The sequence below is a fragment of the Pithys albifrons genome, chromosome Z (genome assembly GCF_047495875.1).
Source record: "Pithys albifrons albifrons isolate INPA30051 chromosome Z, PitAlb_v1, whole genome shotgun sequence".
NCBI classification, from domain to species: Eukaryota; Metazoa; Chordata; class Aves; order Passeriformes; family Thamnophilidae; genus Pithys; species Pithys albifrons.
In genome coordinates this window covers 11,312,430-11,326,742 of record NC_092497.1, presented here as the reverse complement: position 1 = coordinate 11,326,742, position 14,313 = coordinate 11,312,430, and the positions used below count along the sequence as shown (strand labels likewise).

Below are 14,313 nucleotides of genomic sequence, written 5' to 3'. Positions count from 1 at the left end.
AATCTGGCCACAGATTTTTTTTCACCTGTGAGGGCAGTTGAGAAAGTAATGTTTTGATCTGACATTCTGTTTCATTGTGTCTATGTAGACCCTAACTTAAAAGTTGTAAGTGGTAAGGTGGTGTACTGAGGCATGTAATTGTGGTGCAGGTGTAGAAGTTTGCTGCTACTGATGGAGCAGCTGAATACATCAAAAATTCAGTGAAGCACAGCATAGAGAAATTTCTTGTGTGATCACTCAATCAGTTAAGCAAATACCTTGTATGGGATAATTTAGTAATTTTTGTCACCTGGTAAATGTCTTTCTGCAGATTTGGTGTTGGTCTTGCCATAATGGTGCTGCTCTTCTCAAAATGTCTGCATTTCCCAAAGAACAGGATGACAGCACTTCACAAATGCAAAAAGCCTTCTTGGATGGGTCAGTAATAGCTATTCTGTCCACAACACTTTGCTTGGTATGGACCTTGCTTCTCTTTTTCTGTATATGCTATATCTTTTAAGCTTTCACACATCAGGAAACAAGTTCTAGATATAAAAGTAGTGTTCTGTAGTGAAAATAGGTTTAAGCCCTTGACCTCATGGCATTGGTCAATTGCGCAGGGTTGGAACTTCACTGTAAGTGTTTTTGTGAGAGTACATCTGTGTAATCTGAGGAATCTGTCTACAAAATGTGGTGTGTTATTTGGGACAAGCAACACCAAAGCCTGTAGGTGATAAGTACTGTTAAACTATTGTGAACTGATGAGCTCAATTGTGTTTGCAAATAGGAGAAATCCAGGCTCCAGCTCTAAACATGTATTTGCAAGCTGAGTGTTTTAGATTGTCATCTTCTGAGAATTAGGTTCGTGTTCTTAAAGAACTTTATCTAAAATCCCTGAGACAGTCTTGCAGTTCACCACTGCAGCTTTCAGATGTGAAGGCAGGCATTGCTTTTTCTGCTGATGCAGTCATCTGAATTAGTTCAGCAGTTTGAAAAATGCAAAGTTGAACTTAAGGGAAGGAGCAGAGCTGCCTGACTGAGAGTTGTCTTTGGTTTTGGCTTTTTTTTTTAACCTGTTGAGTGTTCTGGAGAGACTTGTCTTAGTAGCCAGCTTTTGATCAGACTCCTGTGGACAGTCTGTTGTACGTTCAACATTAGCTCCTTGCTCTTCATCACACAGGATTAACAGAAGATGGTTTGATTGGGCTCTCAAAACCTCTTTTGTTTCTAAAATTAATTATACTTGCATAAAAAAGGCTTTTTACTCTTCCTGCAGATTCTGTAATATTTCTCATGTAAGATGGGAAAGATTATATGACTTGGAACTCTTTAATGCTATTTCATGATGTGAAAATAAGTAAAACTAACTAAGCTGTTACAGTGTGTCAGCTGATACTTTTATCCCTTGCCTGAGATCATTTGAACTTGGGGCAGTATTGCTGATTTTCTTTGCTGTGGAGTACTGGCGTTTACCACAGGTATCTAAAAATATATATGCAAATTGCTGTGAGGGTATGTTAATGTGCCATTGGAACAGTAGTCTCAACTCAGGCACAAAGCAGGTGTTTACAATTAACAGCTTATCTTACTGAAAAAGCTGTTCAGAGCCAGATCTTCCAGCGCTTCTTTACTTCTTTACTACTTTATTTGGAAGCAGTATTGTATTTGACTAATGATTTGCTTTCCCTTAGTTCGCTGATCTCATGCACCTTCTGGTAGGTGTAGTAACCTGTTTTTCTGATGTGGCTGCCTACAGTTCTCACTTAAAACAGGTTTCTGTACTGCAACATACAGGAATCAAAGGTTTCTGTCCTGCCTAGAAAAGTGCCCACAAGGCTTCACTTCTGAAATATGAGCTAGAGCAACTTTTTCCAGGTCTTGACAATAAAAAGCCAGCATGACAGCAGATATATTTACTAAGCTGATATTCATCTGAGCTCTGGAACCTGAGTGAGAGGGGATGTTCTGGGCCCAAACCAAAGCTTCATCTGGTCTGGTATTTTTATCTCTCCTTCAAGCAAAAAAAATAGCAGATATGTAAGGAAGTGCAAGGCATATTGTTGTCTTTAAGTCCAAATTTTCATTTACTCATGTGTTTTTTTAGCAGACCTGGCAGATAGATATCAGAATATAATTTGGTTGGTAAAAGTCAGGAGAAATTGTAAGCTTCTGCTGGGAGGTTTTTGTGTTTCTATCCATCACTTCTTTCTAGATTCACCTTTAGTAGCCCACTTAGTAAAGTGATTTTGGTGTGTCTAGTGAAGACAATTCTAAAGAAGCAGTAGTAAAAATCAAAGTAGTGCCTCTAATATTTGTAACTGCACAAATAGGCATGAATGTAATGTTATTGCTCTAATGGTTAAAAGCATCAAATCTTGTTATAAGCTTGTAGGCAAACTTCCAGACAGCACTTGAAAATGCATGGGAGGGGAGTAGCTTTTCAGGTGTCTAACTTTTGGTGTTACAGCTCTTTCCAAAACCATTCCTACTAACTTTGTCTTTAGTGTTAATAGTTGATGCATTATTTGACTTGTGAAGCAGAAGGCTTTAATCTCTTGATGATTTGATTTAGAATCTATAAGACAATTAGCAAACCTCCCTATGAACTCCTGAAGATGGATGACTTGTCAAGCAGCCTTCCATCTCTGCAAGATATCCAGACTGCATATACAAGATTTAAACAACTGTTTTTGATAGGTAAGTCAAATTTTAAAGCAAAGCATAACAAGGTTGTGCCTTGTCTCATGAATGCAGTCATTTTCTTACTGGGTGTCTTCCTTTGGAGAGTGGTTAAAAGAAGATTTTAAAATCTGTAACTGAAGACTATACTCAAGTGTAGCACACTAATGAAGGTTTGTAGTTCTTAGCTAAGCTGTATCTAAAAATTACTTTTAAAGGGAGTGTCTGTTAGTAGGAATACACTAACTAGAGTGAAGTTCATGGAAGAGATTTTTTCAGTCTTCCATAATACACTGAAATTTAAGTGTCAACCTTTTAGCCTTTGTGCTGTGTTAAGAGTTGAGTCAAAATGCTCGTTAATTCTTGATCTAGGTTTTGTTACATGTTAGTCACATCTCAAAACACACAAAGATGCTTAAATTCTGTCCACTTGAAAGGAGTAAAATGGAAGCCATGTGAAAGTATACTCTAAACTTTCAAACTTCTTTTTTCTGAAACTCCTTTTCTGCTGTCATGAAACAGTACTTTGACCTCACCTCTTGACATGAAAAACGCTCCCCTCCACTTTGCAATATGAGGTATTTGCCAGAGTTTCATACTGAGGATATTGTCCAGAATACACTGTCAAATCCACAGTGGATCTCAAAAGCTAAAAATAAATACCTATCTATTAATACAGCTTTTGGTAACTCATCCTCCTGGAGGAAAAAGGCCAAAGCTTGAATTTAAGTCATTTAACATCTCTCAGGAAATACTGCATATTTCAATGATGTAATTGTATTATTTTCTTATATTGAAGCAAAAGGAAATATGTTAAAACTGCAATCCAGTAAATGTGTTTTTGTCTTACGGCTTTTTAAATAAGGTTTGTCAGTAGACTGTACCTCACTCAATATAGTACTATGCACTGACAGTCTTGAGAAAAACATTCAGGTAACCTTCCACAGAAGTACTAAGATCCTGCAGAATTTATTGCCCTTTTGCTTTCTTTTAAAGTCTGAACACATTAACTATTATTTTTGTCCTGTACATACCTAGTTAATTTGTTTTAGATAACTTGACCTGGGAGTGTGTGCTTGGCAGTCCAAAAAACCCAGTTGTGTCCTGGGCTGTATCCAAACCAGTGTGGGCTGCAGGTCAAGGATGGAAATTCTGCCCTCATGAGACCCCACCTGGAGCACTGAATCCAGCTCTGGTGTCCCCAGCATAGGAAGGACACCGACCTGTTGGAGAGAGTCCAGAGCAGGGCCATGAAGCTGCTCAGGGGGCTGGAACATCTCTCTTACGAGGGCAGGCTGAGAGAGTTGGAGAGGAGAAGGCTCCAGGGAGACCTTATGGCACCTTCCAGTACCTGAAGGGGTTACAGGAAGGCTGGAGAGGCACATTTGACAAGGGCATGTAGTGACAGGGCAAGGGGAAATGGGAAGGTTTAGGTGAGGTAACAGAAAGAAATTCTTTACTGTGAGGGTGGTGAGACTGGTGAAAATTACATGTAATGTGAACAGGGAGCTTTGGAGATGCATTCCCATCTTTTTGTGGAGAATGACTTTCTCTGGTCATGAGGGTGAAAGGGAATTGGGGAAAGGAAGATTTTTTTCTTTTTTTAATGTCTAGTAAACAGGATGAGGGGCAGAGGCATGGAGGCAGAACATGTACGGGAACAAAATGGATACATGCCTGTGTACTTGAGGATCACAGATGAAAGATGAGATGCAGAACAGACAGAAGTATATATGGGCTGGAATTAAATATTGGAAGTATATGGAGAGACTTTAGGAGGGGAGCAATTGCACAGAAACATGCAGAACTGAAGCTTTCATGGAAAGGGTGGGGAAGGGAAGTGTGGTGTGTATCAGCAGTTTCTTAGTAGCAGAACTGTCAGACCTCAGTGTTGCCGCCCACTGACTCCAGTGGGTCCAGAAGAACCACGTGACACCAGACTCAGAGGTCAAACAACTACAAGCCCAGCATCTCACCCAGAAGGGCTTCGGATTTTACCTTATAAGTACATGTTTCTAACCTTAGCCTATGGAGTCAGATGTGCTGTGCCCGGGGCGGGTTATCTCAGGTTATATATGTTCTCTAATTTGAATAAAATTGGGATTTGCCTGAACATCATATTGGTGTGTGCCGTCTCCTTTGGACCCGTCCACAATACCTCAGGCTTCAAGGCTTGGCTCATCCAGGAAGGGTAATCTATTCTCTTTTTAATTGACTGTGTCAATTTGTGAGAAGTTTCCAATTTCTGCTTACTGGCTTTTATAGAAATAAAAGCAATGGAGACTTAAGTTGCATTTAAAACAAAGTACAGAAATCCTATTAAAATTCATAAGTCTACTGATTTTGTGGTATTGTACTTGGCCTTCCAGTTTCTCAGCTGCTGCCTTTTTATGTATTTAATGCCTCTAAGGTTGCCATCAAAACTGCTTAAAACCTTTCTCTGGTAGTCTTACATTCCATACATTTTTGTAACCTGCTTCTAAAACCCGTTGACGTTTCTGGCTCTGATGGTAATGATTTTGAAAATTCAGCCTCCTTATGTTAAACTTTTTATAGATCATCATCTCTCAGTAGACTTATTTTCTTTTCACATTTTGTGAACAAATTTATATTTACCTGGTTTGATTGCTGTGAACCTTCAACATACTTTTTCTAAAAGCCTATGGTGCTATAAAACTTCACTGGTGTTTGTAGGACTCCTCCTCTTCCTCATTTAATTACAAGGTGTCAGCTTTACAGTGATTGGGACATGCTGACTCCTTGGTATTGGTTCATAATTGAAGAGCAATACAATGAATGGCTGCTAATTAGCACAGTGTGTATGTGAACAAACTAATTTTTTGGTTTGGCTTTTTTTGCAGATAACAGTACAGACTTCTGGGCAACTGATGTGAAATGGTTTTCTTTACTGGAGAGCACAAACTGGCTAGAGATAATCAGGTTTGCTATATCTTAGCTTTCTGCATTTCAAATTGTTGGTAAATGCATTTGTAGTGGGTTTTCTGTCTGGTTTCTCTGAAATGTAGCAACATTCTTTACTGGTGGTAGGAAAAAATTTAAGACACACTTACAGACCCATTTATATATCTTCTGCAACTTGAAACAGTGTTTTTACAGTGCAATTTTGTGTTAAGCCTCCCACATTAAAGGATGTGAGAAGCAGCAGATCATTCAAATTATAGCTCTTCCAGAAAACCTATTAAAAATACATATCCAGTAATTTCCCTTCTGCACCGTCACCTTCTTTTCCAAACTCGAGTCCTGTTTGTTTCTTGCATGAAACCTGTTCCATGTCTCTGACTAGCCTTGCCATTCTTCTCTATACTCTCTACTTCTGCAATATCCTTTAGGACAGGATGATCTGCAGTGTTCAAGATGTTAGCCCACCAAAGATTTATAAAATGACAGTTGTTCTCAGTTTTGTCCCCTTCCTGTCCTGATTGTTCCTCAAGTTCCTTTTTCTTCTCTCAGCAGTCCACAGTGAGTAAGTGTTGGAGTGGTGTTGGCTAACTGAACTTAAGGCTTGTTACAGTGGAATGTTGAGGAGTTTTGCTTTCAGTGTTGCTTTGTGCTTAGCTCTCTTGTCTGTCAGTTTATTCTGTGCCCAACTTGTTACCATGAAGTGCTTCTGTAGTCAGTTCCAGTCCCTTCTAATCTTAATCAGTAAATATCGATAATTATTAATTCATCAATCCAGAATTTAAATGTGTGTGTTTAATAATAGGTTCTAGTTAAGACCATATGTTGAGAAATTCATTGACATAACCAAGATCACAAGTTTAAAGTGTAAGCCAGCCCAAGTTCCTGTCCTTGGTTGTTTTCAGACTGGTTGTTTCCACACTTGGATGCAGTTGCTTCCTGGATCAGCCTGGTCTTGGCTCTTGCAGTTTGTGGGAATGCTTGCTCAGCTAGAATTTCTAGCATCTAGAAGAAAGAATCTGACAACTCTACACTTAGGAAGTAAACTGTCAGCTTCTATTAGTGACCTAAGCAGTTGCAAGAATTTGTATGCAAACTTTTTCTAAAAATAACCACCTTTATGAAGATTTGGATCTAGAAACCAACAGTGTTAGATCTGTTTTTATGTGATCTTTAATTCCACTCCATTTTCCATGTGTAATGATAATCTCTGAATAAATTTCATCAGTGTATTTACAAGATCTCATTGCTCATCCTTTCCTCTGCCTCTTAAAATCAGATTATGGAAGACATTTCGGATATTAGAATTCAAACGTGGTGATGTTGACTCTTTCCAGCATAAAGAATCTGGCTCTTAGCAGCTGTAATAATTCAGTGTGCAATGGCTGCTGCTGATCCAGAATAAAGTCTTGTATATTACAACTGGAAATGCATGAGCAATGGACAAATAAGATACTCTTGAAGATAGACAGTTCTTCATTTACACAAGCTGAGCATGGTTTTTGTGTTTTAAAGGACTAGTCAATTTTCAAGTATGGCATTCTAACCCTGTCTAATGGAAACTAATGTAAGCAACTTAGCTGTAAAAATACCTTGAAAACTTCCACTTGACTTTTCTTGTACCACCACAGGAGAGTCTTGAAGAAAGCAATAGAAGTTGCTGAGTGTCTGGAAAGACAACATACAAATGTTCTCCTTATAGGTAAGAATTTAATGAGATTGTCTCATGTATTTATTTTTCTAACTGTAAGTTTATAATTATGGAAGAGACTTGGTAAAATTCATTGAGTATTCAAATGCCAGGCACCTCAATCTCTCATGCTCCTGGAAATGCTTCCTGTAGTTAAAATAACTTGATAAACATAGATCCAGGCTAAGAGAAATATGATGTGAATGAGAACTGCTGATAAATTGACAGGAGAGCTATACATAAAGTTAGAGGTATTATTCCTGCTCCCTAAATTATTTTAATAAATGTCTCCTGGACTCTTTGCTGTACCTCAAGGGGGAGTGAGACTATATCTACACAGAGTATCAGTAACACGAAGACTTTGTAAAAGGACTTTTTCATGTTCTAGCTACATACTGAACAGTATGTAGTCTCTTTATTAGACATAAAGAATATGCTTACTGTACACATTCTGAGCAGAGTTTGTTGTCATAGAATGAGTACAGTAATGACATGGAAAGCCAAACTTAATGTAAACCATTAAGTTACTTAATGTAAACCATTAAGTTACTCTTACTCTTTGATAACTTGATTGGGTTTTTTCCACATGTTGCCATTTGAGAACCTAGCGCAGAAAACAGGTGGTTTGGCAGGCAGCTGAAAGATGAAGAATGTGTGTTGCATGAGAAGGCAGTGTCACACCTTGTTGTCAGGTTTTATTGTGCAAGTATTTTCCTAGTAAAAATCTATAAGTAACCTTACATTTTTACAAACAGAGGATTGGAAACATGGATTAACTTCTCTCTGATGGTGTAACACTTGCAAAAAATTCTCTGATCTTGAAATACTGTATTTCTGTGAAGATAGCAATGCTTTGCTTTCTTACACAAGGTTTTGGAATGGCTTAGTAACAATATGGTTTCTGTTCTCTTCTGTAGAAGACAGTGCCTCTGATCTGTGCTGTGTAATCTCTAGTCTGGTTCAAGTGATGATGGATTCATACAGCAGAACAAAGTCAGGGTTTCAGAGCCTTATTCAGAAGGAGTGGGTAATTGGAGGACATGCCTTTTTGGACCGCTGTAACCACCTACGCAAAAGTGAAAAAGAGGAGGTATGATTTTTTTTATTACTTTCCTTACTTAGTATTTACAAGTTTACTCAGTGTAAGGAGGGTTTAGCTGTTATAACAGAAGTTCCAGTTACTCTGAGGATCTTTTGTGTTTTGTTATATGGATTGATTTTTGTACAGGTTTATTATTTTTGCTGTTAAGAGGTCAGCAATGTCTTTATAACTGAGTGGGAAATTCTACATTTGTTCTCTTGAGTCTTGGAGTCTTTTCTGTCCTTGAAAACTGTGTTAAATGGTAGTAGTTTCCATAGAAATAGCTCAAGGGAATTGCCTATTCTTGTTAGCTCTAGAGATCAGCTTTATGCTGTCTTGCCAAATGTTGCAGTCTCACCTCTCCATGTTTCCTTATTTCTTGGGATTAGATCAGATTGCTATAAAGAATGGAAATAATAAGTGTAAACTGAGTAGTTCTAAACAAGAATTGCTATAAACTAGTTTTGCTTTGCCAACTTTAATAGGCTGCATAGTGGCATCTTTCAAAATCAGTGTAGAAAACGTTCATCTATTCTGTCACCAGTTGGCCAAGGGTAGCTCAGATGTTACTTCTTCATAGTTCAGCCAAATGTATGTGCAGCAGTTTTGTAGTTAACCAGGCTTCTTGCCTTGATACTTCTATTTGGAGACACTAAATACTGTAAAATAAATAATTTGCACAGTGCAACTTTTTTTCCTTCCTGAAACTGATGCAATATTTTCTTTATTTAGGCTCCTGTTTTTCTGCTTCTGCTAAATTGTGTTTGGCAGTTGGTACAACAAATCCTCCAGCATTTGAGTTCACAGAAACTTACTTAACTGTCTTGTCAGACAGCCTCTATGTGCCTATTTTTAGCACATTCTTCTTCAACTCTCAGCATCAAAGAGACACCAGTGCGGTAAGGGTTTGTTATTTTGTGGATACAGAATACTGGAGAACAAGTTTGACCAACAGACAAAAAAACCTTAAAGCTAGTTTTGTATCAGCACCTCTTTCCATACTTACTGAAGTGCCTTGAAGGGTGAATAAGTGCAACTCTGGCTCTAAGGAGTAAAGTTCAGGACCTAAGAGTTTATGATAACAGAAGGGATATATTACTTCTCATGCGTGGCTGTTGTTTCATGTTTATTGCTCTTCAATGCAAATGGAGCTCTTTAACCTGCAGAATAAGTTACCTATTAAATTCTTTAATAGTATTTTCTGTTGTATTCCAAAATCAACATTTCCTGAACGTTTATTTTTATTTGGTTTGTCCTTTGCTCCAGCCTAGCAATCTCTGCAAGGCTGCACAGAGATTAAAAAAAGGGAAAACAAAAAGTGGAGACCACTGTCTTTTACAAATAAATTGTTGATTGTAAAATCTAAACCATTAGCACTGCTTTACTACAGTGGCCTGACATTCTGCCTGTGTTTGAAGAATCTGTCTGCTGCCCAAGTTCGACTTTTTTTTAAAATTATTTAACCTTATTTTCAACTGTGAAAGTCTTAATTGCTCTATTGTTCAGTCACTGAACATGTAGAAAGCACAAGGGTTGTTGCAACTCTGTAACCTTTTCTCTGAAAAGTCAGTTCCTAAATTTCACCTTGACTTGGTCAGAATTCCTTTCTAACAGTATTAATTGTGACCTGTTTGTTCTGGCAGAGTGGTGAAAGCCTCAAGACACAAAGTGGTCCTTTCAGATTTCTTACTGTGTGGGACTGGTCTGTGCAGTTTGACCCCAAAGCCCAGGCTTTTCTGAACAACCCTTTTTACGCAGAGAAACCAAAACTCGATAAAAGTCAACGGAAAACTGCACGATTCAAGGTAAGATGTGTGCTGCTTAACTTTTTATTTTTGTAATGATAGAAATATTTTTCACATCTCTTATTTCAAATGTGCTCACAGTGGAAATGTTGGTACAAAGAGTTTTTTTTAAAATTGATAAAATACATACACACCTCAAATTCACCTGGATCTTAGAAACCCAATTTGCATTCACCTCAGTTGTAAATAACTTTTACAGTAACTATGCATAGCCATGAAGTTAAGGGTTTTTTCTTCATTCTTTTACAAAAGTATAGTGCTAATCGTCAGATTTAACATTCAGCTGAGTCGCACCAACATGTTTGAAGGGAGTTTATTTTGTTGTTCCACAGGGTACCTAACTGGAATACATAGCAGGTTTATAAGTGCCTCCCTAGATTTTTTTTGAGTGTAACTGGAGTGTGTGTGCACTCAAGAGAGGGAGAGGAACCAACAACAGCAAAAACTTTCTGTGGTGTGGAGGACTGTGGGTAGACCACCTCATTACTGAAAAGGAGCACAAGCTCAAGAAAAAATGTTTGGAGTAGCCTCTTTCAATTGAAATTTCCTGGTTGGTTAAATTCTGTCAAAGCATTCTCAAGTGAGATGCTGCCCATATCATCTACAGCATTAATCTCTTAGGCAGTGAGATGCAGTGAGGAACTACTGGATGAACACTTATAAATCAAGGGCTCTTTGATTTGTTACTATCTTAAACTAAATGTGGGAGTTTGCAATACTTGAAAGGATTTGGCTTTTTCAGAGAAAATTGCTTTATCTGTGTTAATTCATTGCTATAGTTAGTGCAGGGAAGGTATCTGGCAATACTGAGTATGCTCTGTGAACTATTTGGTGTATTAGTCACTGACAAATAAGAGTTTAAACACAGCCACTGCTTTGCCATACAGTTCAAGTGACTTTATTGCTTGCAAGTAATTCTTGAATAAAAGTTTTTCTTCCTCTTAAAGCTGCTTTCTGAAGTCCCACCAATATTTATCTCAGTATTTTCTTTCTTCTTAAAGCATCAACGGCAACTTTCTTTGCCATTGACGCAGCAAAAGCCTTCCACGAAGAGAGGATTTTTCAGGGAGGAAACAGATCATTTAATTAAAAACATTCTGGGTAAAAGAATTGGCAAGTTCATAAATTCTTCAGATGAGCCTAATAGCTTCAGGGAGTTCTATGAGAGCTGGCATTGCAAACCTGTCGACTATCACGGTCTTCTGTTACCTCGCATCGATGGCCCTGAAATCAAAGTCTGGGCACAGCGGTATCTGCGGTGGATTCCTGAAGCCCAGCTTCATGGTGGGGGAACAATAGCTATAACTGCCAAGATCTTGGACTTGATGGAGGAAGTACAAAGCTTGCAGGTGAAAATGGATGAAAAACATAGTCAAGCTGTTTCTGGAGATGTACATTCTGTTACCACACCGAGAAATTCTGCCCGTTTGTCATCCTTGTTTCCATTTGCTTTACTTCAGAGACAGTCTGTCAAACCAGCTTTACCCACCAGCACCTGGAAAGACTTGGAAGATGAAGATGACTTGGTCAAGAGGGATGATGAATTTGTTGATCTAAGTGGGGATATGTCATAGTGTGTATATATATTACAGTATGGATTGTATGTGTCTAAGCTCTGAGTTTAAATGTTGTGCTGTATCTTCATATAAAGAATTTGCTCGAGCATCTACAACCTGTCTAAGGGGTTTGTGGGGTCACAAAACATTAATTGGAAAGATCTACTTGCCATAATTAATTGAGTGTGTTTTGAACTTTCATTTCACTCTAAAAACATTTATTTTTAGCCTAGGTGTAATAAAAATGGGAGTCTTGGCTGAAGTAACCATATGGCCACTCTGTTTAAAAAGGAAAAACAAGCAAGAAGACTTTCTGCTCTAAAGGTGGAATACTAAATTTATACAGCAACAATCATGCTTTCTTAACATAACACCTCTTCCCCTTATGCCAAGAGTACTGGCAGTGGAAGTATGATGATTAGAAATTTAATACATCTGCAGTTTCCCCCCACATAAATAAACAGCGAATGGTGCAACTAACTGTGCATTCACAAATCAGCTTTTGACAGCTGAGGAATAAACCTGTGGTCACCAGGGCTTTTCTGTCTAGTGTTGCATCAGCAGAATTCGTGTGCTTGTCCCCTCAACCCTCACAGAGTTTGTCTGGTATCGTGGTCGCAGGTTGGCTGCTCTGAGTCTGTGCATGGCCTCAGCTCAGGGTGAGATGCAAGAGCTTAATGACACATTTCAAGTCTTAGTGCTGCTGTGCTACGTGCCCTTGCTGCCTTGGAATATTAAGTTTGCTGTTAATGTTAACAAGTGGCCCGACTATGAGATTCTAATTTGCCACAAGGTTTTTCTCCTTTCAGTAGAGTGAGACTTTCATTTTGACTTTCCCCCATTGATGCCAGTTGCCTTTAAGGCTTTCTGTATCTTGCACTGAGACCCTCCATACAGCAGGGAAGACTCTTTTCCTGTGATCCTGCAGGATTTGCAGTCTGTTGCCACTGATCATGGGTTGGTGGTACAGCTTATGAATGTGGCGTTTATACCATAGAACATTTGCATCCTGTTGCTGGATGTTATAATGTACCTCAGTGAAAAAAGCCATAAAGAAATGCTTGTTGACTTGGATCTACTGTGTGTATGTTTATATAAAGTATTTTTACTGCAAATAATTGTCATTTGTAAAGCTGAATATTATTTGACTGTCAAATCTATTTTGAATCCTTAAATTCTAAAATACCCCAAAAACAGATTCAGGTCATAAAATCAGTTACACTGAGAAGTTAGACATTGAATATTTTCTCTATTCTCATAGCAACTTTGTAATCTATGCTGGAAAACTTAGCTGATGGATGAACTGTTGCTTAAATTTGATCAGCTTGGTGAAACTGGGGATATTACACTTTCTTACTGACTTATCACTTCACACTGAGTTGTATTAATGTGTAGCAACAATTCACCAGCAGTTCTCTAAAAATAACTCTTCATATGTTGAAGTAAATGTATTAATGGGGAAAGAGGGAGAGCTTGATGCAGCTTTGCCAGACTGAAGCTTCCCAGCTCTTTGATTGCCTTAAGTCTTAGTGCGAGGACAATACTTGAGTTTGTAGTGTTTTATTTAAAAATACACTAGTACTTATGCTTTCTTCTGTGATATGTATGATTTACAGCTAGCACTTGCTAGAAGGGGCTGTACAGCACATTTCCTTCAGACTTAACTGTAATTCATGTGAATCATGTATGCAATAATACTTTGCATGTTGAATGAGCAGTGTTTTGTTATGGTGGAGAAATACTTGTCATTCTAAGGTCATTTGGGTTCAAGGGTGTTTTTTTTTTAAACTGCCATTAGGAAAAAAATATTAAAATGATTTTTCTATACTTTTGATCAAACTGTTGTAATATTTCAGTCATGAAGATTACATATTTATATTAAAGAACAGATGTTGGACATTTATTTGTACATAAGTTTTCAGAATTATATATAGAAGAGAAGCATATATCTGCAATTGAACATGGAAACACTTTTAATGTAGAGTAAATACCATTGTTACCATTTTTCTGCACTGAGGGATTGGAAATGTACTTCATATTTTTACTTTCAGGCTTACCTCCAAGTTTAACACTGAAAGCAAGCTAGAAGCTTTACAGGTTTTTACCTTCTTGTTATTTCCAACAGGCTCTTTGAAGAGTGTCAATAAAATATACTTTGAAATATTTGTCGTGAAATGAGAATGTATGTTCACAGTCCTGTTTTGCAAATGACGTGTTAAATCGTAGTCAGCTCAACAATCTGCAGTGACAAGTCTTTTCTGGTTATACTCCAGTGTTTTTACAGGCTGTTATGGGGATGAAGCTCTGCAGTTTTGTTCTGGCTGTACTTACTGGAGAGGTGCTGTCAGCACCGAAGAGAGGAAAGTTCAGTGCAGGGAAGTAGGATGGCTGTGGGAAGTTACTAAGGTGATCAGGAAGCTGTCTGCTCAATGTGTGTATTAAACACTGTTTATTTTTGTCTTAGCAGTGTACTTCCCCCATGTCCATTGTGAACATGGTTCTTACATTGTTAAATTAAGCAACTTCTTGAAATTGCCACATGAGGTGTTTCTCAAACTGAGTGTGTGTTTGAGCAGGGACTGAGAGGCAGTCACAGTAAGCTGT

General features: G+C 38.1%; 1 protein-coding gene across 1 annotated transcript in view; it reads left to right on the top strand.

Annotated features, from left to right (window-relative positions):
* The window catches only part of MTMR12 (myotubularin related protein 12), a 32,185-nt gene extending 18,649 nt beyond the window's left edge, over window positions 1–13,536 (top strand). The window contains 9 exon segments of the mRNA XM_071581323.1: window positions 311–417; window positions 2,552–2,676; window positions 5,520–5,598; window positions 7,209–7,279; window positions 8,185–8,357; window positions 9,081–9,129; window positions 9,132–9,247; window positions 9,992–10,153; window positions 11,155–13,536. Coding sequence (XP_071437424.1) covers window positions 311–417; window positions 2,552–2,676; window positions 5,520–5,598; window positions 7,209–7,279; window positions 8,185–8,357; window positions 9,081–9,129; window positions 9,132–9,247; window positions 9,992–10,153; window positions 11,155–11,727 — 1,455 coding nt within the window. The 3' untranslated portion in view covers window positions 11,728–13,536.
* The last annotated feature ends 777 nt before the right edge of the window (window positions 13,537–14,313 follow it).